Genomic DNA, 17,269 nt, shown 5'->3' with positions numbered 1-17,269 from the left:
GGAGGTGGTGTGAGGTGCAGAGGTGAAGCCTCAGTTGTCTGGGTTCCGTGACTGTGACGAGGCCCCTGGGAGATGCGTATTCTGCTGCAAAGGGTGGGATTTTTGAGAGCTGCCATCAACGAACCAGTGTGGGGTGTCTGGGTCTAGGATGAGCTGATCTGTTAAATGTTGGAAGGGGTTTTGGGTAAGATCTACTGTTAGGCTGCAGCTATGTAGGAGGGAGTCTGTTGTAGAGGACGTGGGTAATAAGCTGGCGGGGTTAAGGGGGGAGCAGGGGGAGAATGAGAGCTGAGGGTCGAGGAGAAAAGTATGTAGGACCTGTACCCTGGAAGGGGGAAGGGAGAGGAAAGCCCGATGTGATAGTAAGTCTCCGAAGGTGTGTGGAGAACAGACTGTTACAGGGGCATGCCTAGAGGGTTTATTTGCTTCGGGTACGAGGGCTGCAATAGCAGCCATGGCCTGTATACGGGGAGGCCAGCCCTTGGTCACCAGGTCAAGCTGTTTTGATAGATAGGCTGTGGGAGCCCAGGTGTCTCCGGCCCGCTGACACAGAAGTCCCAGGGCCTGTCCTTGGTTGGAGTGTGCAAAGAGAAATAATGGTCTGGTGTGATCTGGCAGGTGGAGAGTTGGCACTTGGAGGAGGCTCTGGGTGAGCTGGCGAAGAGGATTGGCCAGTGAGGAGGGGTTAAAGAGGGGCTCATCCGGACATCCTTTAGTTGCCTCACAGAGCGGCTTTGCAATGAGGGGGAAGTTAGGGATCCAGATACGGAAAAAGTTGAGGAGGCCGAGGGTAGACAGGAGTTTCCTTTTTGTTTTTGGAAGTGGACAGTTAATCAAGGCCTGGATTCTATCTGGGGGAATCGTTCTTTGTTGATGGGATACGGAGAGCCCCAGGTAGGTGACGTTTGTCTGGGCTATTTGGGCCTTAGATATGGAAACCGGATAACCCCAGGATCCCAGGGCCCCAAGGAGTTTGTCAGTATGTTGGAGGCAGAGTTTTCGGGTTGGGCTACAAACGAGGAGGTCATCTACGTATTGGAGGAGATGACTTGGGGCTAGGTCGAGTGTCTGTAGGTCCTTTTGTAAAGCCTGTTCAAAAAAGTGGGGAGTGTCTCTGAACCCCTGGGGGAGAACTGTCCATGTTATTTTTTGGGAAACGTGAGTCTCAGGGTCTTGCCAGGTGAAGGTGAAAAGGGGTTGGGAGAGGGGGTGGAGCAGGATGGTGAAAAAGACGTCTTTGAGATCTAATACCGTGAAGTGGGTGCACTCGGGGGTATGGTAGACAAAGGGTGTAAGGGTTAGGGACTACTGGGAATGTCGATGTGATGGCCTCAGTGACTTTCACAGATCCTGGTCCAGGATCCTGGACCAGATCCTGGTCCCTTCCTTACTGCCAGAATAGGGGTGTTGTGTGATGAATGGATAGGAATTAGGATAGAGGCTTGAAGAAGATGGTCTATGATAGGCTTAAGTCCCTTGTGGGCCTCCGGGATGAGAGAGTACTGTTGTTGGGTGATTATAGTCAAGGGGTCTTTTAGGGTAATGTGGACTGGGGGATGATGTTTGGCTATGGATGGGTGATCAGTGTCCCAGACTTGGGGGTCTGAGGTGGGTAGATGCAAGGGAAGGTCAGGGTGAGGGACAGGGACCATCCAGGTGCCATCTGCATGCAGAATATAGAGACTGTATCGAGAGGGGTATGGTCATAAGGACCCCCAATTTGGATAACAAACCTCTCCCTAGGAGTGCCATCGGGTACTGAGGCATTATGAGGAATGAGTGTATAAGGGTCGATTTTCCAAACTGACAGAGTAATGGAGGGCTGGTTTTTGGCCTTAGGGGAACTCCAGAGACCCCCGTGACTGTGAATTCTGAGTCTTGAGTTGGGCCAGAGTAGGAAGTTAAGAGAGAGAAAGCAGCTCCAGTGTCTACTATAAAAGAGGTCTTATTTCCAGCCACTACCCCATCTACCCTAAATTCCGAGCTCATGTTTGGGACACGGGCCAGGGGGCTGGAACCTGGGCCCCATCATTGGAACAACTCTCGTAGGGTGGGGCTGGGGCTCTGAGGAGAAGTGGGGATTTCCCCAGAGGCACCAGGCCGTCCCTGTGGACAGTCCATCTTCCAGTGTCCCCATTGGCCACAGGTTGGGCATGCTTTTTGGGGGGCCGCGGGTGTGGGCATGCCTTTGCCCAGTGTCCTGAACTGGTTGCATCTGAAGCAGGGTCCGGGTATGGGGGGTCTTAAATCCCTTTCTGGGATGACTTGGGCCAGGCTGATCTCTTCCCTTAATTGCTGCAGCCAAAAAGGCATATTTAGCTTTTCTCTCACGTTCTTTTTCTCTCTTAGCCTCCTCCTCTCTATTATTGAACACCTTGAAGCCTACTTCTAGAAGGTCTCTTTGGGGGGTCTCAGGGCCCTTTTCTAGTTGTTGAAGCTTGCGTCTGATGTCAGGGGCGGCCTGGCCGATGAATTGAATGTGAAGATAGAGTAAGCCAGCAGGGGTGGTGATATCTAGGTTGGTATACTTCTGGACTGCCTCTGTGAGGCGGGCCGAGAATAAGGCTGGATTTTCATCTGCGCCTTGGGTGATTTCCCTGACTTTATCAGAATTCACATGGATATGAGTATTTTTCTGCATCTCTTCTAGAATGCAGGAAATCATATGATTCTCCTGATTTCTGGGTCACCGGGCTGGTAAGTCCAGTGGGGATCTAACGGAGGCACCGCCTCATCAGCAACTGGGCTCTCCTGATCTTGGTTATGTAAATAATCAGCATGGGCTTTTGCCACTTGCCAGATATGGTCTTTTTCATCAGGGGTGAGAGTGGCATTTAGGATATAATAGACGTCACTCCATGTGAGGTTATAGGCCTGGGAGAGTCTCAGGAATTCTTTCCTGGATCTGGTAGGATTTTCAGAAAATGATCCTAACTTTTCTTCTATCTGGCTCATATCTGACAATGAAAATGGCACGTGGATTTGGGTGGGGCCCTCTGGTCCTGCCACCTCTCTCAGGGGATCGTGTTGGGTACATGACCCTATGGCAGGGGGGGAAGGAAGAGGGGAGGGGGAATCGGGGAGATGGAGTAGTGGGGTTTAGGGGGAGTCAGGAGAGGTTTCTGGGCCAGTTGGAGAGTTGGATGAAGGGGAAGGAGAGGGTTGGCGGGTGGCGGGTAGAGAGGGGGCTGTCCGTGGGTCAAACTCCTGGGCCGGGTGCGGAAGGTCTCGGTCTGCAGTTAGTTGAGGAAGAGCCCATTTGCTTGGGAGGCAAGCTGCATAGAAGGACCTCGTGGGTGGAGCGGGCCTTGCATAGGGAGGGCCTGCTCCAAAGGGCTCAAAAGGCTTGGGCATATGGGACCTCCGACCACTTGTCATTCTGTTTAAGGAAGTTGGTGAGATTTTGAAGAATGTTCAAGTCAAATGTGCCGACTTCAGGCCAGCGGTCTTGATTGTCTAATTGGTATTGAGGCCAAATCTGTGTACAGAGTTGTTTTAAACTGTCAGCTTTGAGTTCAGTGAGTGACAGTGGTTTGAGATTTTTGAGAACACAGGTCAGAGGGGAATTTTTGGGGACGGATTGGCCAGACCCCATAATTGAAAGGCAAGCAGAGGCTCCTATTGAGAGCTCGAGTCCTTACCCGTAGTCGCAATAGGAGTTATGAGAAGAGAGCTCTGTGTCGAGGTGGAGCATCCCCCACCGTCACCTACAGAGTGCCCCTGGGCTGGGGCTACCCGGGACCCGGAGAGGACTGAGTTCTAGGGCACCTCCTGAACACTGTCCGGATCTTACCTTAATCTAGGGGCCAGCTTGAGTGGAGTGTTGCATGTAGAGCAGTTGAATGGCAGGAGTTCCTATTCTGGAGGTCGTCGGAGAGAGAGAGAGAGGGAAAGGGGGTAGAGCCGGAGCCTGGGGGTACGCACAGCACCAATAAAGCCTTAGCCCAAGGCTTGCACCGCTCACGCCCGCACTAGTGTCCCGGAGGGAAACCTGAGCCCTGGCAGAAAAGTGAGCTCAGAGGATGTTTGCACTCCCAGATTCCTGGAAAAGGGAAAACAATGAGAGTGAGGGAGAGTGAGAGAGAATGAGACGAGTGCCTCGCCCCTTCCAGGTTTCAGCACCAAGAATGTAAGGTATAGTTCAGGCTGAGGCAGAAAGAGGAAAGACGACCTCAACAGAAGTAGGTTGCCTTTATTCAGGCAAGGAGGGGCGACAGTCGGCCTAAGGACCAGGCTGAGAGCCGAGAGGGATCAGGGAGGCTCCATATTTATAGGGAGGTTTGTGGAAGCTAAGGGAAAGGTTAATCAGGCGGGATGTTTTGGGTATTCTTTAGTTGAAATGACATTTGTAGTTGGGCAGGGGGTGATAAGTCTTCTGGGCAGGTGTAGTGGGTAGAAGGTCTCTGGACAGGGGGCGATAAGTCCCAGATAGATGCAACCGGCCTGGAGCATCAGGGTGGGACCTAAACTTCTGCCTGTTTTCTCTGAAGTTAGATGATTCAGCTCGGGCCTTTGAGACTGTTGTTTTCTAGGCCCAAAAGACTCCTTGAGGCCCAAGTGTGATTCTGACGATGACAGTGTCCCCAGCTGGAGGGGCTTCTGGCTGCCTGGACCCCTGAATGACCGTGTGGCACAGGCCCCCTGCACAGGCTCCCAGGGTAGGGCGGCTGCTGCTGCTGCTGCTAAGTCGCTTCAGTTGTGTCCGACTCTGTGAGACCCCATAGACGGCAGCCCTCTAGGCTCCCCCGTCCCTGGGATTCTCCAGGCAGGAAGACAGGGTAGGGCTGGAGGCCCCTGTTTCCATGGATCCCCCACCGCAGACCATCACCAGGAAGCCCCTCTTCCAACAGAGGGCACAGGCAGCTGAGAGGAGACCTGGTCAGGTGTATATGTGCACAGGGGATCACCCGCATATGAGTCTCCCTCACCGTGAGCAGACCCTCAGACCAGGACCCCCAGGCATGCTGACTCAGACCTGCCAACTTGGAGACCAGTTCACAATGGTATTCCGCCTCCCCTCGACCACCCCCAAGAGCAGCTGCCTAGAAGGCCTGTCCAGTTAGAGCCAGACATGAAACAACGGACTGGTTCCAAATTGGGAAAGGAGTACGTCAAGGCTGTATGTTGTCACCCTGCTTATTTAACTTATACGCAGAGTACATAGTGCAAAATGCTGGGCTGGTTGAAGCACATGCCAAAATCAAGATTGCCGGGAGAAATATCAATAATCTCAGATATGCAGATGACACCACCCTTATGGAAGAAAGCGAATGGGAACTAAAGAGCCTCTTGATGAAAGTGAAAAAGAGAATGAAAAAGCTGGCTTAAAACATGACATACAAAAAACTAAGATCTCGCCTGCCTCGCAGAGGTCTCAGCTTTTTGGCAGGATAGCACTCACGGGGACAAGGAGGCAGGAGGCTGGGCTGCTCCGCGGGCTGGCCATTCTGTCAAGGCCTCTGTCAGTCCCTAGTCTGGCTCCTGAGACAGGATGACCTCCCGCTCCCGACAAGTGCCTTCCCCACCCACCTCCCCTCCCCCCAGCAGAGTGCAAGCCAGAGACGTGCAGGAGGGATGAATATTCCAGGCCCAAGGCCATGTCATTGGTTCCAGGTCCACGTGTTCCTTGTGTATGTGTGAGTCACTCAGTCATGTCCAACTCTTAGTGACTCCATGAAATGTCGCCCGCCAGGCTTCTTGGCCCACGGAGTCCTCCAGGCAAGAATACTGGAGTGGGTTGCCATTCCCTCTTCCAGGGGTTCTTCCCGACCCAGGGATGGAAACTGAGTCTCCTACAGTGCAGGCAGATTCTTCACCATCTGAGCCACCAGGAAATCCCATCTGCTCCTTTAGTAGCAAACAATCTCCACATTCTTTTAGCCTCTGAATGCTTTTTTGAACCCTTTATCAGCTGAGCCAGTGAAAATCCAACAGCAAAATGGAAACTGGGTGGCTGATGCTCCACGTGCGAAAACAATGGAGTGAAGGAGTGTGGGGCCTCCATTCACATGCCACCAGTCAAGTCCCGAGATTTTGTGCCAAATGGCAACAAACCGGGTTTTGTGACTAGTGTGCATATTTTATGAAGCAGGTGGGACTCAGAGTTCTCCGAAAACCTTACTCCCCTCCTTAATTTAGCAGTCCGCCTCCAAAAGCTTCCCAGGTGACTCAGAGATAAAGAATCTGTCTACCCAGCAAGAGAGGCAAGTTTGGTCCCTGGGTGGGGAAGACCCCTGGAGAAGGGAATGGCAACAGACTCCAGTATTCTTGCCTGGGAAATCTCAGGGACGGAGGAGCCTGATGGTCTACAGTCCATGACATCGTAAAACAGTTGGACTCAACTCAGCAAATAAAACGGAAGCAGCCACCTCCAAAGTGGGGAGGGGCTGGAGAGCCGGCTCTGTAAACACGTGTTCCTCGGCCCCAGGGACACCCATGGCTGTTGACCAACATTCACGGAGAACCCACTTGCTCAGAATGGCTGGCCTTCACACCATGGAAGAGCAGGGACCTCGTCAGAACAAAATACCCTTGTTAACTGACCCCTCGAAGAAGGGAACTGCATGCTCTCTCCCTCCCTCCTCCCACCCCAGGGGGCCCAGCCTCAGTGTGGACAGTCCCCTGGGGTTCCCATAAAGCCTGAGCAGCCGGCTGGGCTCTGCTCTCAGCCTGTGGACCTCCCCCTCAGGCTGGCTCTGGCACATTCTGCAAGGTGGGGACCTGAACCCTCAGGTGTGTGCTGACCAGCTGAGGCCTAGGCTTCTGGACCTGTCCCCAGGGCACCTGCCCTCAGCCTCCTGCTCACAGCCCTCCTCGGGGCCCCTTGTGGAAAACACCCAATTTTAAACTTTGACCCTCAGTCACTCTCAGACCTGGTGGCCTCTGGCCTGTATATTCTAGCCCTGGGTCAGGAAGCCTCAACCAGGAGAGAAGGTCAGAATTCAAATGAGGATGCAGAGGAAGTAAGCACTGACCCAGGGTTGGGGTGAGGAATGGGAGGACAGGAGGGGCATCTGTGCTCCTGGAGTGTCCTGGCGCTGAGGGCCAATCTTCTCAGGCCAGGAGGGCGGGAAGACCCTTGAACCTTCTGACACCTACTCAAGGCTGAGTGAGCCTCTGAACAGGGTGGCGTTGGGGGAGTGTTATGGGGCAGATGCAGTTGACTAAAAGAAAACCACAGAGTGAGAGAGCTATGATGGAGTCAGAGAATCCGTCCCAAGAGATGGGAGAGGCCAGTTCGTGGGGCTTCTGGCCAGGAGTACAGGAGGACTTTCCTGGAGCACTAGTGGAAAAGAACCCGCCTACCAATGCAGGATCCGTAAGAGACCTGGGTTCGATCTCTGGGTTAGGAAGATTCCCTGAGGAGGGCATGGCAACCGACCCCAGAACTCTTGCCTGGAGAATCCAATAGCTACAGGCCATAGGGTCGCAGAGTCGGACACGACTGAGATGACTTGGCATGATGCACAGATGGTGAAGGATACGTCTGGGCGAAAGTGACTCTATTTGCCACAGAGAACAAATATATCACAAGTTAAGAGTGACGGTGCTTTTGTTTTTCTGGAAAACGCAAGCAGCTGGGGTCAGTGAAATTCTTCCTGAGACGCGCATCTAACCATCTGAGGGGCTGCTTGTCCAGATACACAGAGTCCGTTAACGTCTCTAATTCCTGTCTGAGCACAGACATGCACTGTGAGTCCTCGGCTGCAGCGGATCAACCTTTGCAGAACTGGACAGTGAGCAAGACACTCTGTGCTCCTCTTTTGTGTGCAGGGTCAAGCCCAGCAGGCTGCAGCCCTCAGCTGATCACTCAGGGATGGCCCCTTGGCCTTGGTGACCATCTAGGAGCCCCTGGGAACTCCCCGTCTTCTCCAGATGGTCTTGGAGTGACCTTCCACCCAGGAAAGGCAGCATGGTGGTACCAGGGTCCCACAGCCCTCCCCTGGGAACGGCCAGGGATGGGTCAGAAGTGGGAGGTGATCGCCTTCAAAGGACCCAGGGTTTTGCACTTAGAGCCTGTGGGCATTTCAGCCTGGCCCCAGCCCTTCCACCCACCGCCCCGGAGCCTTGGGGAAGCCCAAGATAGCCAGGGAGGGGTCATTCTACTGTCCCTTCTGCTCCCCTCAACTCTGCTCTCTCTAACCTAATAAAAATTGCTGTTTATTCTTAAAGAAAACAGTATTCTCTGATTACTTGAGCACAGGACTGTTGTAGAAATTCTGGAGGAAAAAAAGTTGAAGAAACTGTAAAAACCTATAGTTCCCAAACTCAGACGTACTTCCTGATGACATTTTATGTTCGTCTAGCTTTTCTGGAAGTATATGTTTCTATGGATTCAAAAGGAAGGGGCTTCCCGGGTGGCACTAGAACCTGCCTGCCAATTCAGGAGCTATAAGCACATGCAGGCTCGAGCCCCAGATCGGGAAGATCTCCTGGAGGATCGCATGGCAACCCACTTCAGAATTCTTGCCCGGGAAATCCCATGGACAGAGGAGCCTGAAGGGCTGCACGCCAGTGGGTCCCAAAGAGTCAGACGCCATTGAAACGACTTAGCATGCAGGCAGGTGAGCATTCAAAGGGAAACTGGGACGGTGCTGTCTGCACAGTTGGGGGTTTGGGCTGCCTGGTTCTGCTGATGCCCCGACAGTACTGTCAGATGTGCCCAGCCTCACCACAGCCCCTTAGTCCACACCAGACACGTCCACACACAGGAACTGTGTATGGAACCTGTAACTGAGGCAGCTACGGTCACAGGAGCGCCGCCAACCAGATCCTCTGCTTCCCCGCAGACCCTCAGGTGGTCCCAGGAGCACTGGCTCCTCCAGGCTCAGCGGCACTTCCAGGAGCAGGGCCCCTCTCTGCCACACGACAGACCCCAGGGACCCTCCCCCTTGATGACCATTTCAAGCAGCCCCTGAAGATGGTCTTTCCCAGCTCCTGCCTCCCCCAGGAACAGCTGAGGAGTCTCCCTCTGTTCGCAGCGCTCTTTCTGAGATGCCTCTCGGAAACTCCTGTTGAGGGAGGGTGTCTCCGGGGATCAGAAGGAGCCTCATCCCAGGCCCTGGGCTGCCTTCTCGTTGGTCTGGGTCTAGAGTCTTCCCAGAGAAGCATCCTGATTCTCGGGTAATTCTGGGAATGGAGGCAGAAAGTTGAAAGGAGAGAGCAGATTCTGTGTGTGAAGTTTCCTCCACCACCTTCTCTGGGGGTCATGCGGGGTGACTGGGGCAAGACAGAGCCAGAAGCCGGGGCATGAGGGCCACTCTGAGGCTCAGTGGGATGAAGGGAAGCCTCTTTGAAGGGCTCTAACTTTTATGTATGTTTTTGTAACTGCATGTCCCTCCCGGGCCTGCTGGTCCAGGGACTTCCGGGCCAAAGTATTGGAGTTTCAGCTTCAACATCAGTCCCTCCAATGAACACCCAGGAATGATCTTTAGGATGGACTCGTTGGATCTCCTTGCAGTCAAGGGACTTTCAAGAGTCTTCTCCAACACCACAGTTCAAAAGTATCAATTCTGAACTCAGCTTTCTTTATAGTCCAACTCTCACATCCATACATGACTACTGGAAAAACCATAGCTTTGACTAGTCAGACCTTTCTTGGCAAAGTAATGTCTCTGCTTTTATGCGAAACTCAAGTGACTTCCCATAACTTGAGGTTTCCTTCCTGAATACAGGACCTGGGTATCAGACCTGAGGTGCATGGATTCTGAATCCTTCCCGCCTCCTCCTTTCCTGGCTCCGCCCTGGAATCATCATTCGGGTTGAATGCAGCAGCTCAGACCTGCGCACAGACAGGCTGCAGCTACACCCATGGAGGAGCCGGTTACCGGGTCGCAGGTGAGAGATGGAGGGGTGGTGGCTGGGGCTCCTGGTGTAGGATCGCACTCAAATAGGGGCTGGGTTGATGGAGATGGGGCGCTGAGCTCCCAGGCCCTGCGCTCTGCGTCTCTGCTGAAGGAGGGAAAAAGACAAAGGCTTCCTGACCTGGTGGGGAACTGCGTCTCTGAGGGGCAGCTCCAGGCTTGACTCTGCGGAGGGTGCAACCAGCTGGTGCTTCTCAGAGGAAGTGCCTTGTGGAAGAGAGTGAGAAGTAGCCCAGCTGATGGGCTGGCAGGTACTGATGGCCCGTGAGAGCAGCAATAGTTTACAGACTCAGCCCCCAGGCCTGCAGGAACTTATTACTGCCAGTAGGGATCCCTCCAGAGTAGGCAATGACAACTAAGTCCAGTAATCTTGCCTGGATAATCCCATGGATGGAGGAGGCTGGTGGGCTGCAGTCCACGGGGTTGCACAGAGTCTGAGATGACTGAGCGACTTCACTTTCACTTTTCACTGTCATGCATTGGAGAAGGAAATGGCAACCCACTCCAGTGTTCTTGCCTGGAAAATACCAGGGACGGGGGAGCCTGGTGGGCTGCTGTTTATGGGGTTGCACAGAGTCAGACACAACTAAAGCGACATAGCAGCAGCAGGAGCAGCACCAAGGACCCTCCCTTCTGGCCATAGCAGCAGGGACAGGACACAGCAAAGGCTCCCTGGACTGGGGCATCCCTTCCCTCTGAGCCAGGGTTGGGGCTCCCTTTCAGTGTCTCCTGAAGGTGATTGGTTGCCTCCCTCCACACTGTGGTGAAAGGCCTGCCTGGACAGCAGGGTGCTCACCCTCCCATGTAAACATCCAGGTACATACACGTTACCACTGAGCCTTTGCGTGGGTAACCTGGTCCAGCTTCTCCTGGTGCTGCAGGAATGGAGATCCCTGCTGACTGAGAACCCGTGGCCCCTGGTCAGCTGATAAGCCTCGAGCCACATACCTGCTGCCTCAGTTTCCCCAAGGTCCTGTGGCAGGACAAAGTGCTGGCAACGGCATGCACTTTCCAAGGTGTTCCGCTGACTCTCAAATGTGATCAGGTCCCCAGTGACAGCACAAACCCCAGCTGTGTGCCCCGGCTTAATACACGGAGATACCAGCAGCTGTGACAGTGATCTGAGAGAATGGTGAATTGTTGCCTCACTTTTCCCAACTCCAGAAACCTCAGGGCCCTCCAGGTCTTGCCCCATGCATGCAGTCTTCCAGTACCACCCCCAACCCTCTGCCTTCTCATCCCTCTCTTCCCCTGTTCTGCCCTGGCCTCTCTCTCTCCCATTTTCCTGTCCTTTGCAGCATCAAAGACAAGAGGAGGGACTCAGGCAGAGGAGTGGAAATGCCAAACTTAAAAACCCATATGAATTTCAGATAACGAATCACTTTGAAATGTAAATATGTGGCAAATATTGCACAAAATATACCTATATTTAAAAATAAGACAGCAGTGGAACCCCAGACTGATAAGGCTGGCCAAGGTGCCTGAGGACAAGGGGAGCTCCTCCCATCCCCAGTCCAGTCCTCCAGCCCAGACCAGCTGCCCCCATCCCCATTCCAGCTAGTCCATCCTCAGACCAGCCCCTCCATCGCAGTCCAACTCCTCGATTCTCAGACCAGATGCCCCTCCCATTCCAGCTCATCCATTCCCAGTCCAGCTCTTTGCAGACACCCCTTCTGCACTCTATAAAGTGGAAAAGTCTGTGTCTCCATTGTACAGATTTGGTTTAGTTGAGACTGGTCTATGTTTTCAAGGATCTACCCCAACCTGGAGTTCTTCTTAGCTCCTAGGCTGTATCATCTGACAATGAGGAGCCAGGCCCAAGGTGGTTGGAGTTTGGGCGCAGAGACTGGTGGGAAGGGACCCTGGCATCCCTGTCCAGATTCTGGAACCCTCCAGAGCCCTTCCCAGTGAGAATCTCAGGGAGCTCATGCAGTTGGACTGAGAGGTTCATGTGTGTGAGGGCAGAGCCCTGCCATGGCCAGGGGAAGGCTCGGGGAAGACTGGAGGTTTGGGGGCAGCGGAAAGAGCGGCAGGGAGTCCCCACCGGTGCCCGTCTGGGAGCCCGCACTTCAGCAGCCTTGGATAACATGACAGAAGATGGCCAGGGCTCACCTGTGCACAGGCCATACTCCCTCAGGAGGACTCCAAGTGGTGGTAGAAAGTCTGTGAGTGTCAGCACGGCTGCAGGGAAATATCCTTCCTTGTCTCTTCCAGCTTCTGGCGGCTCTGGCGTCCCTTGGCTTGTGGCCACATCCCTCCAGTCTGTGCCTCTGTCAGCTCCGGGCCTCTCCCTTGTCTGTTTCTGACAAATTTCTCTCTTCTTACAAGAAAGCCAGACACATTGCATTGGGGCCCACACTGCTCTAATACAACTTCCTCTTTATTTATGGCTGCAAAGACTCTATTTCCAAGTAAGGTCACCTTCACAGATTCTGGGTGGACATGTGTTTTGGGGCCACGTTTCACCTTTTCCTGATGGATCAGTGGTAAATAAAGTGCCTGCCAATGCAGGAGAGGTGAGTTTGATCCCTGAGTCGGGAAGATCCCCTAGAGAAGGAAATGGCAACCCACTCCAATATTCTTGCAAGGGAGATCCCATGGACAGCAGAGCCTGGTGGGCTCCAGTACATGGGGTTGCAAAGAGTCAGACATGGCTTAGCGACTAAAGAGCAACATTCACCCTAGTACATACAGTACAGAGGGTGAGAAGAGAGAGACAGTAGTGGGCTGTCTAACCTGATTCCACGTATGTAAAATCACATACATCTGTGTGCACAGAACACGCATGTCTCAGGTAACTTCTTTCTTCCTCAACTACAAATGTTGTTCTTATGTGAGAAAAGAAGGCTGTCCTTCTGACAGTAAATTAGGAATAGAAGCAAGTTTAGAAAATCAAGGGAAGCCAGAGACAGCAGCACCGGTCACAGGGGTCTGGGGGCTGAGACTGTCCCTCGCCATGTCATTCTCCTTGTTTGACCCAGAGTCTCCTGGAGTCAGGACTGGGGCTGGTCACCAATGGCCCTCAGCTCTTGGAAGCGATTAGGTCCACACTTTCCTTTGCTCCTAGCCCTTCTGCCCAGTACCCCGCAAAGTGGAAAAGGAAAATCAGACACTGAATTCAAAACCAAAGGCTACCAAGTCCATGGCATTCTGGAAAAGGCAAAACTCGACACAGTCAAAAGATCGATGGTTGTCAGGAGTTGTGGGGAAGGATGGATGAATGGATGGAACACAGAGGATTTTTCGGGCAGTGAAGCTACTGTTTGTTGTTGTTCAGTCACTAAGTCACATCCCATTCTTTGTAACTCCATGGATTGTAACCCCCCAGGCTCCTCTGTCCTGCACTATCTCCTGAGTTTGCTCAAATTCATGTCCATTGAGTTGGTGATACTATCTAACCATCTCATCCTCTGTGTAGTACCTAATGGTAGCTACATGTCATTATGAAAAGTGAAAGTGTTAGTCGCTCAGTCATGTCTGAGTCTGTCCATGGAATTTGCCAGGAAAGGCTACTGGAGTTGGTGCCATTTCCTACTCCAGAGGATCTCCCTGACTCAGGGATTGAACCCTCATCTCTTGTGTCTCCTGCATCGGCAGGCAGATTCTTTACCACTGTGCCGTCTGGGAAGCCCAAATGTCTGTTTTACTGGATGCCAAAGCCTGAGATGAGCATTTGTTTCAGAGGAAGTGGAAGTACAGCTTTCCGGACTGTAATCCACGAGTTCCACAGGAAGACTCTTTTTGTTGATAAAAGCACATCTGGAGAGTGGACCAAATGTCTGCAAATGCCAATCCTCAGAATGCAAGAGTGGAAGAGGGGCAGGGAGCATCCAAGGTGGTCTTAGGCTGGTGTCAGGTTCAAGTGGCCACACGAGATTCTGTGTGTCACGACCGTCTCTACAGGACACATGGCTCAGGGAGTTTGCATGTTTTATATAAAATTCAAGATAACCCCAGCAATATAAATGCACTTGTGTCCCAGGGACTTGTTTCCTGTCTCATCTGTTTCTCATCTGTCTGACAGTGGTCCCACTGCAGACATTATAAAGGTGTTGAGAAGGGTCATGACACAGTTGGGTCAGGGAGGAGCTTGGGGACCCTCGCCCACCCTGGCCAGGGTGCAGCCCCTCTCACTGGCTTCCCAAGGAGCCTAAGGGAACTCTGACTCATCAGCTTTCCTTCCTCCAGGGAGTGTCCCCAAAATCAGTAAGGAGGACGAGGGACCCCTTAAAACTCATCCACATCCTGCTGGCCATGCTGACGTCAGCATCCACTCTCCTCGCTCCCAGGATGTTCTGGGTCCTCTTGTTCTTGGCTGCCGTCAGGAGTGCTCAGAGTGGAAGTAAGTTGCCTGGTCCCAACTCTGCCTGCAGGGGAAGGAGGGGAGGGGAGAGGGGGCGGGGAATGCAGCAGGGGCAAGATGGGTGTGGGAAGAAAGACCTAGATCAGGCCAGGAGGGGCCCAGGCTCCAGGTAGTTCCAGTGACCCCAGGAAGGGCAGTCACTGGATTTCCTGAGGTCCAGCCATGACCCACACGTGTGACTTTCCCCGCACAGCCTGGGACAAACCCAACTGCACCAAGGGTGTGGTTTCTGTGTCGAGGGGCAAGCCAGCCACGATGACATGTCGCATCTCCAATGCCTTCTCCCACATCAACATCTCCGTGAAAGTGAACCCCACGGTACCCTGGAAGCTCATCTGCAGTGTAAAGCCTCCAGGAGACTTCTGCCAGGATGGATGGGGTCTCTGGATTTGGAAGGGCCAGGCGTACCTAATAACTGATAAAGCCCAGGACACCCAGGCAGGGCTGTACAAGTGGACTCTGCAGGGACGCCAGATAAATACCGAAATCACCACACTGACCGTCGTAGGTGAGCAGGGCAGGGTGCGGGGTATTGACCCCAAGAGCTTCTGTTTTTGGCGGCAGGAGTGCGGAGCAACTAGGGAGGAGTGATTCCTGCCCACCTGAGGTGGCCAGAGCCACGGAGATGAGGCCTGAAGAGGACTTCCACCCTGCCCCACCCATGCCATGGCTGTGCCCTCTCTGAGCTTCTCAGGGCAGCCCGGCACGTGTGCCTGCTCACTGTCCCCATGTGCTCAGGGAGCTGGCACCTCCCTCCCTAAACACCGCCTATCCCCCCACCCCCACCCCTTGCTTTGCTGCAAACTCCCCAAGTCACCGTCGCTCCCTCTCCCGCTTCTCCTGTTCATACGCAGAGTCACCCTGAGAGCTGGGGACTTGAAGCAGGGGTCCAGCTTTGCCCCGGACAAGGAACAGTGGGAGGAGCTGAGTAGGCACCCCTCAGCGTAGCCGGGTGCTGTGCGGGGAACCCAGTGAGGCCTTCATGAACTCCCTATCCAGGGCTTATTTGATACCTGGGGCAGACGGGCTGTGTCAGGGCAGGCCCTGGGCAGGCCCCCAGCAACCTGCCCTGTGTCTCTTTGGCAGACCCGCATTACCTGCCTCTCACACCTCCCACAGGTAGGTGTTTCTATCTTCATCCTGGGCAACAGGAGGGGAGCCCCCAGAAAGCCCCCTTGGGTCTTCCCTCCACAGACACCCTCACCCTCTGTGCCCGGAGCCCTGCTCATCCCATGCACCATGCCCCTGCCATTCTCCCACCCATGGGCTTCCCAACCACAGGCTATGTCCCCCTCAAGGGTGCCCCCAAGGTGGTGGAGGCTCCTGCACAGGTGAACAAAGGAGGGAGGGCCTGCCCGCCCATTTATCGCAGGTCAGCAGGTGAGCACACCCCATTCCGATCATAATCCTGAACACACTAAGCGAGATGCTGGTAATCTTCCCCATCCTTGCCTCGTCATCCTCCTCAGCCTGCTGATCTGCACGCTGGCCTAGTGCCGAAGGTGTGGCTCCCTGAACTTCAAGCTCCAGAAGGTATTGGCCGCTGAGCCCGGTCTGTGGGCTGGGGAGAGGGAGGGTCATCTCAGACCCGACATAGACACTCTGCCCCATGGTCTCATACCCACCGAGACTAGTGAGAGAATGGGGAGCGTTTGAGGTCCCAGAGACCCAGAACTGCTGCCCCAGAGGACCCCAGCCAGCAAATGCAGTCCCAGTCCCAGAACGCAGATGTCCCACCGCAGACAGGCCACAGAGTCCACACCACCCCTAGGACCCCCTAGGGGATGGCATGGGGGCTTCCTGCTTCTTCCAGGAGACCTAGATATGGGGGTGGGGGATGTTCCTACAGGACGCACTTGTGGGCAAAGGTGTCTTGCGTGGCTCTCACCCCTCCCATCCTTCCCACTTCCCCAAGTAAGGAGGCTCTGAGCCTGGGGTGGTGAGCTGTGAGCACCTTGCGCACTGGACTCTGCAGAGGGGATGTGCGCAGAAGAGCAGGCTGAGGACTAGGAAGCTTGGCAACTTCCTGGCGTCTTCCTGATGGACATGCCAGGGAGGGCTCCTTAGCAGGTTCTGGGGCCCAAAGTGCAAATATCTCACGTTCCATAGCACTTGACCTAACAGGACCCTCCCTTCCTCCACTCCACTCAGGCCTGGGCTCCTCCCCACGGCAGGAGTGCCGCGCTTCGGTCACCTGGGAGATGCCCCAGTCTGGGGTCCTCAGCTGATCATGGACACTCTCTTGTCTTTAGAACATGAAGAAGAACCAGTTTGAGGGACATTCCAGGAAGCACCTGTGGAACTAAAATGAGGATATCAGTGGCCTGAGATGATGCATCTGAGGTGATACCCACCACCCCCAAAGGGTAGAGCAGCGCCTCTGGATGGGAGGCCGGACAGGTGGCTGCTGGTGGAATCTGTGTCCAACCTCCCTGCCCTGGGGGAGGGCAGCCCTGGGGCTCCCCTCTCTGCCACCTGCCCCACGTGCTGCCCCTTCCTGTTCCCAAACCGCATCCCAAACCATATATGCCAGATGTCTTTACAAGCAAAACTGTGCAACCCCACTGAGTGTATTCTTTGTCGGTTTTTTGGAGGTGGGCTGGGACGTCTTTTTTTCGTCCTTTCCTCTTTTGTTCTCTTATGATTTGATGACTTTCGTGATGCACTTGAATTCCTTTTTCTTTTGAGTGTGTATATCTATGATAATGACTTCTGGTTTGTGGTGACCATGAGCTTTCGATACAGCAGTCTACATATACGTGCAGGAGGGTTTTCAGTTGCTCATCTCTTCCTTTCCAGTGCATTTCGAATGTCCTGCGTGAGTCCTCTCCTCCTCTCCTCCTCTCGTGATTACTGGTTTTGACCTCTTGTTTGTGTGCGTGGATGGTGTCCTACTTCTACTGTATGTTTGCCTTTACTGGTGAGCCCTCTTATTTCATCCTTTTCCTGTTTCTCGTGGCCTTTTCTTTTCAGCCTAGAGAAGTTCCTTTAAAGATCGAGCTGGTTGGTGGTTCATTGAATATGTTCCTCAGATCAGATCACA

General features: G+C 53.8%; 1 protein-coding gene across 1 annotated transcript; it reads left to right on the top strand.

Moving 5' to 3' along the window:
* Nucleotides 1–13,974: 13,974 nt before the first annotated feature.
* Nucleotides 13,975–16,793, top strand: LOC129651151 (secreted and transmembrane protein 1A-like). The gene is made up of 5 exons (XM_055579846.1): nt 13,975–14,205; nt 14,420–14,734; nt 15,313–15,345; nt 15,599–15,759; nt 16,479–16,793. The coding sequence occupies exons 1-4, from the start codon at nt 14,118–14,120 to the stop codon at nt 15,718–15,720; spliced, it is 558 nt and encodes a 185-aa protein (XP_055435821.1). The 5' UTR covers nt 13,975–14,117; the 3' UTR covers nt 15,721–15,759; nt 16,479–16,793.
* The last annotated feature ends 476 nt before the right edge of the window (nt 16,794–17,269 follow it).

This window comes from Bubalus kerabau, chromosome 4 (genome assembly GCF_029407905.1).
Source record: "Bubalus kerabau isolate K-KA32 ecotype Philippines breed swamp buffalo chromosome 4, PCC_UOA_SB_1v2, whole genome shotgun sequence".
Taxonomy (NCBI): domain Eukaryota; kingdom Metazoa; phylum Chordata; class Mammalia; order Artiodactyla; family Bovidae; genus Bubalus; species Bubalus kerabau.
This window is presented reverse-complemented; position numbering and strand designations above follow the sequence as displayed.

Excerpts from the sequence above, each read along its gene's own strand:
- LOC129651151 (XM_055579846.1), top strand. The coding sequence starts at position 14,118 with ATGCTGACGTCAGCATCCACTCTCCTCGCTCCCAGGATGTTCTGGGTC. Across the intron at positions 14,206-14,419 it reads CAGGAGTGCTCAGAGTGGAA|CCTGGGACAAACCCAACTGC; the intron begins GTAAGTTGCCTG and ends TTCCCCGCACAG. Across the intron at positions 14,735-15,312 it reads CACCACACTGACCGTCGTAG|ACCCGCATTACCTGCCTCTC; the intron begins GTGAGCAGGGCA and ends TCTCTTTGGCAG.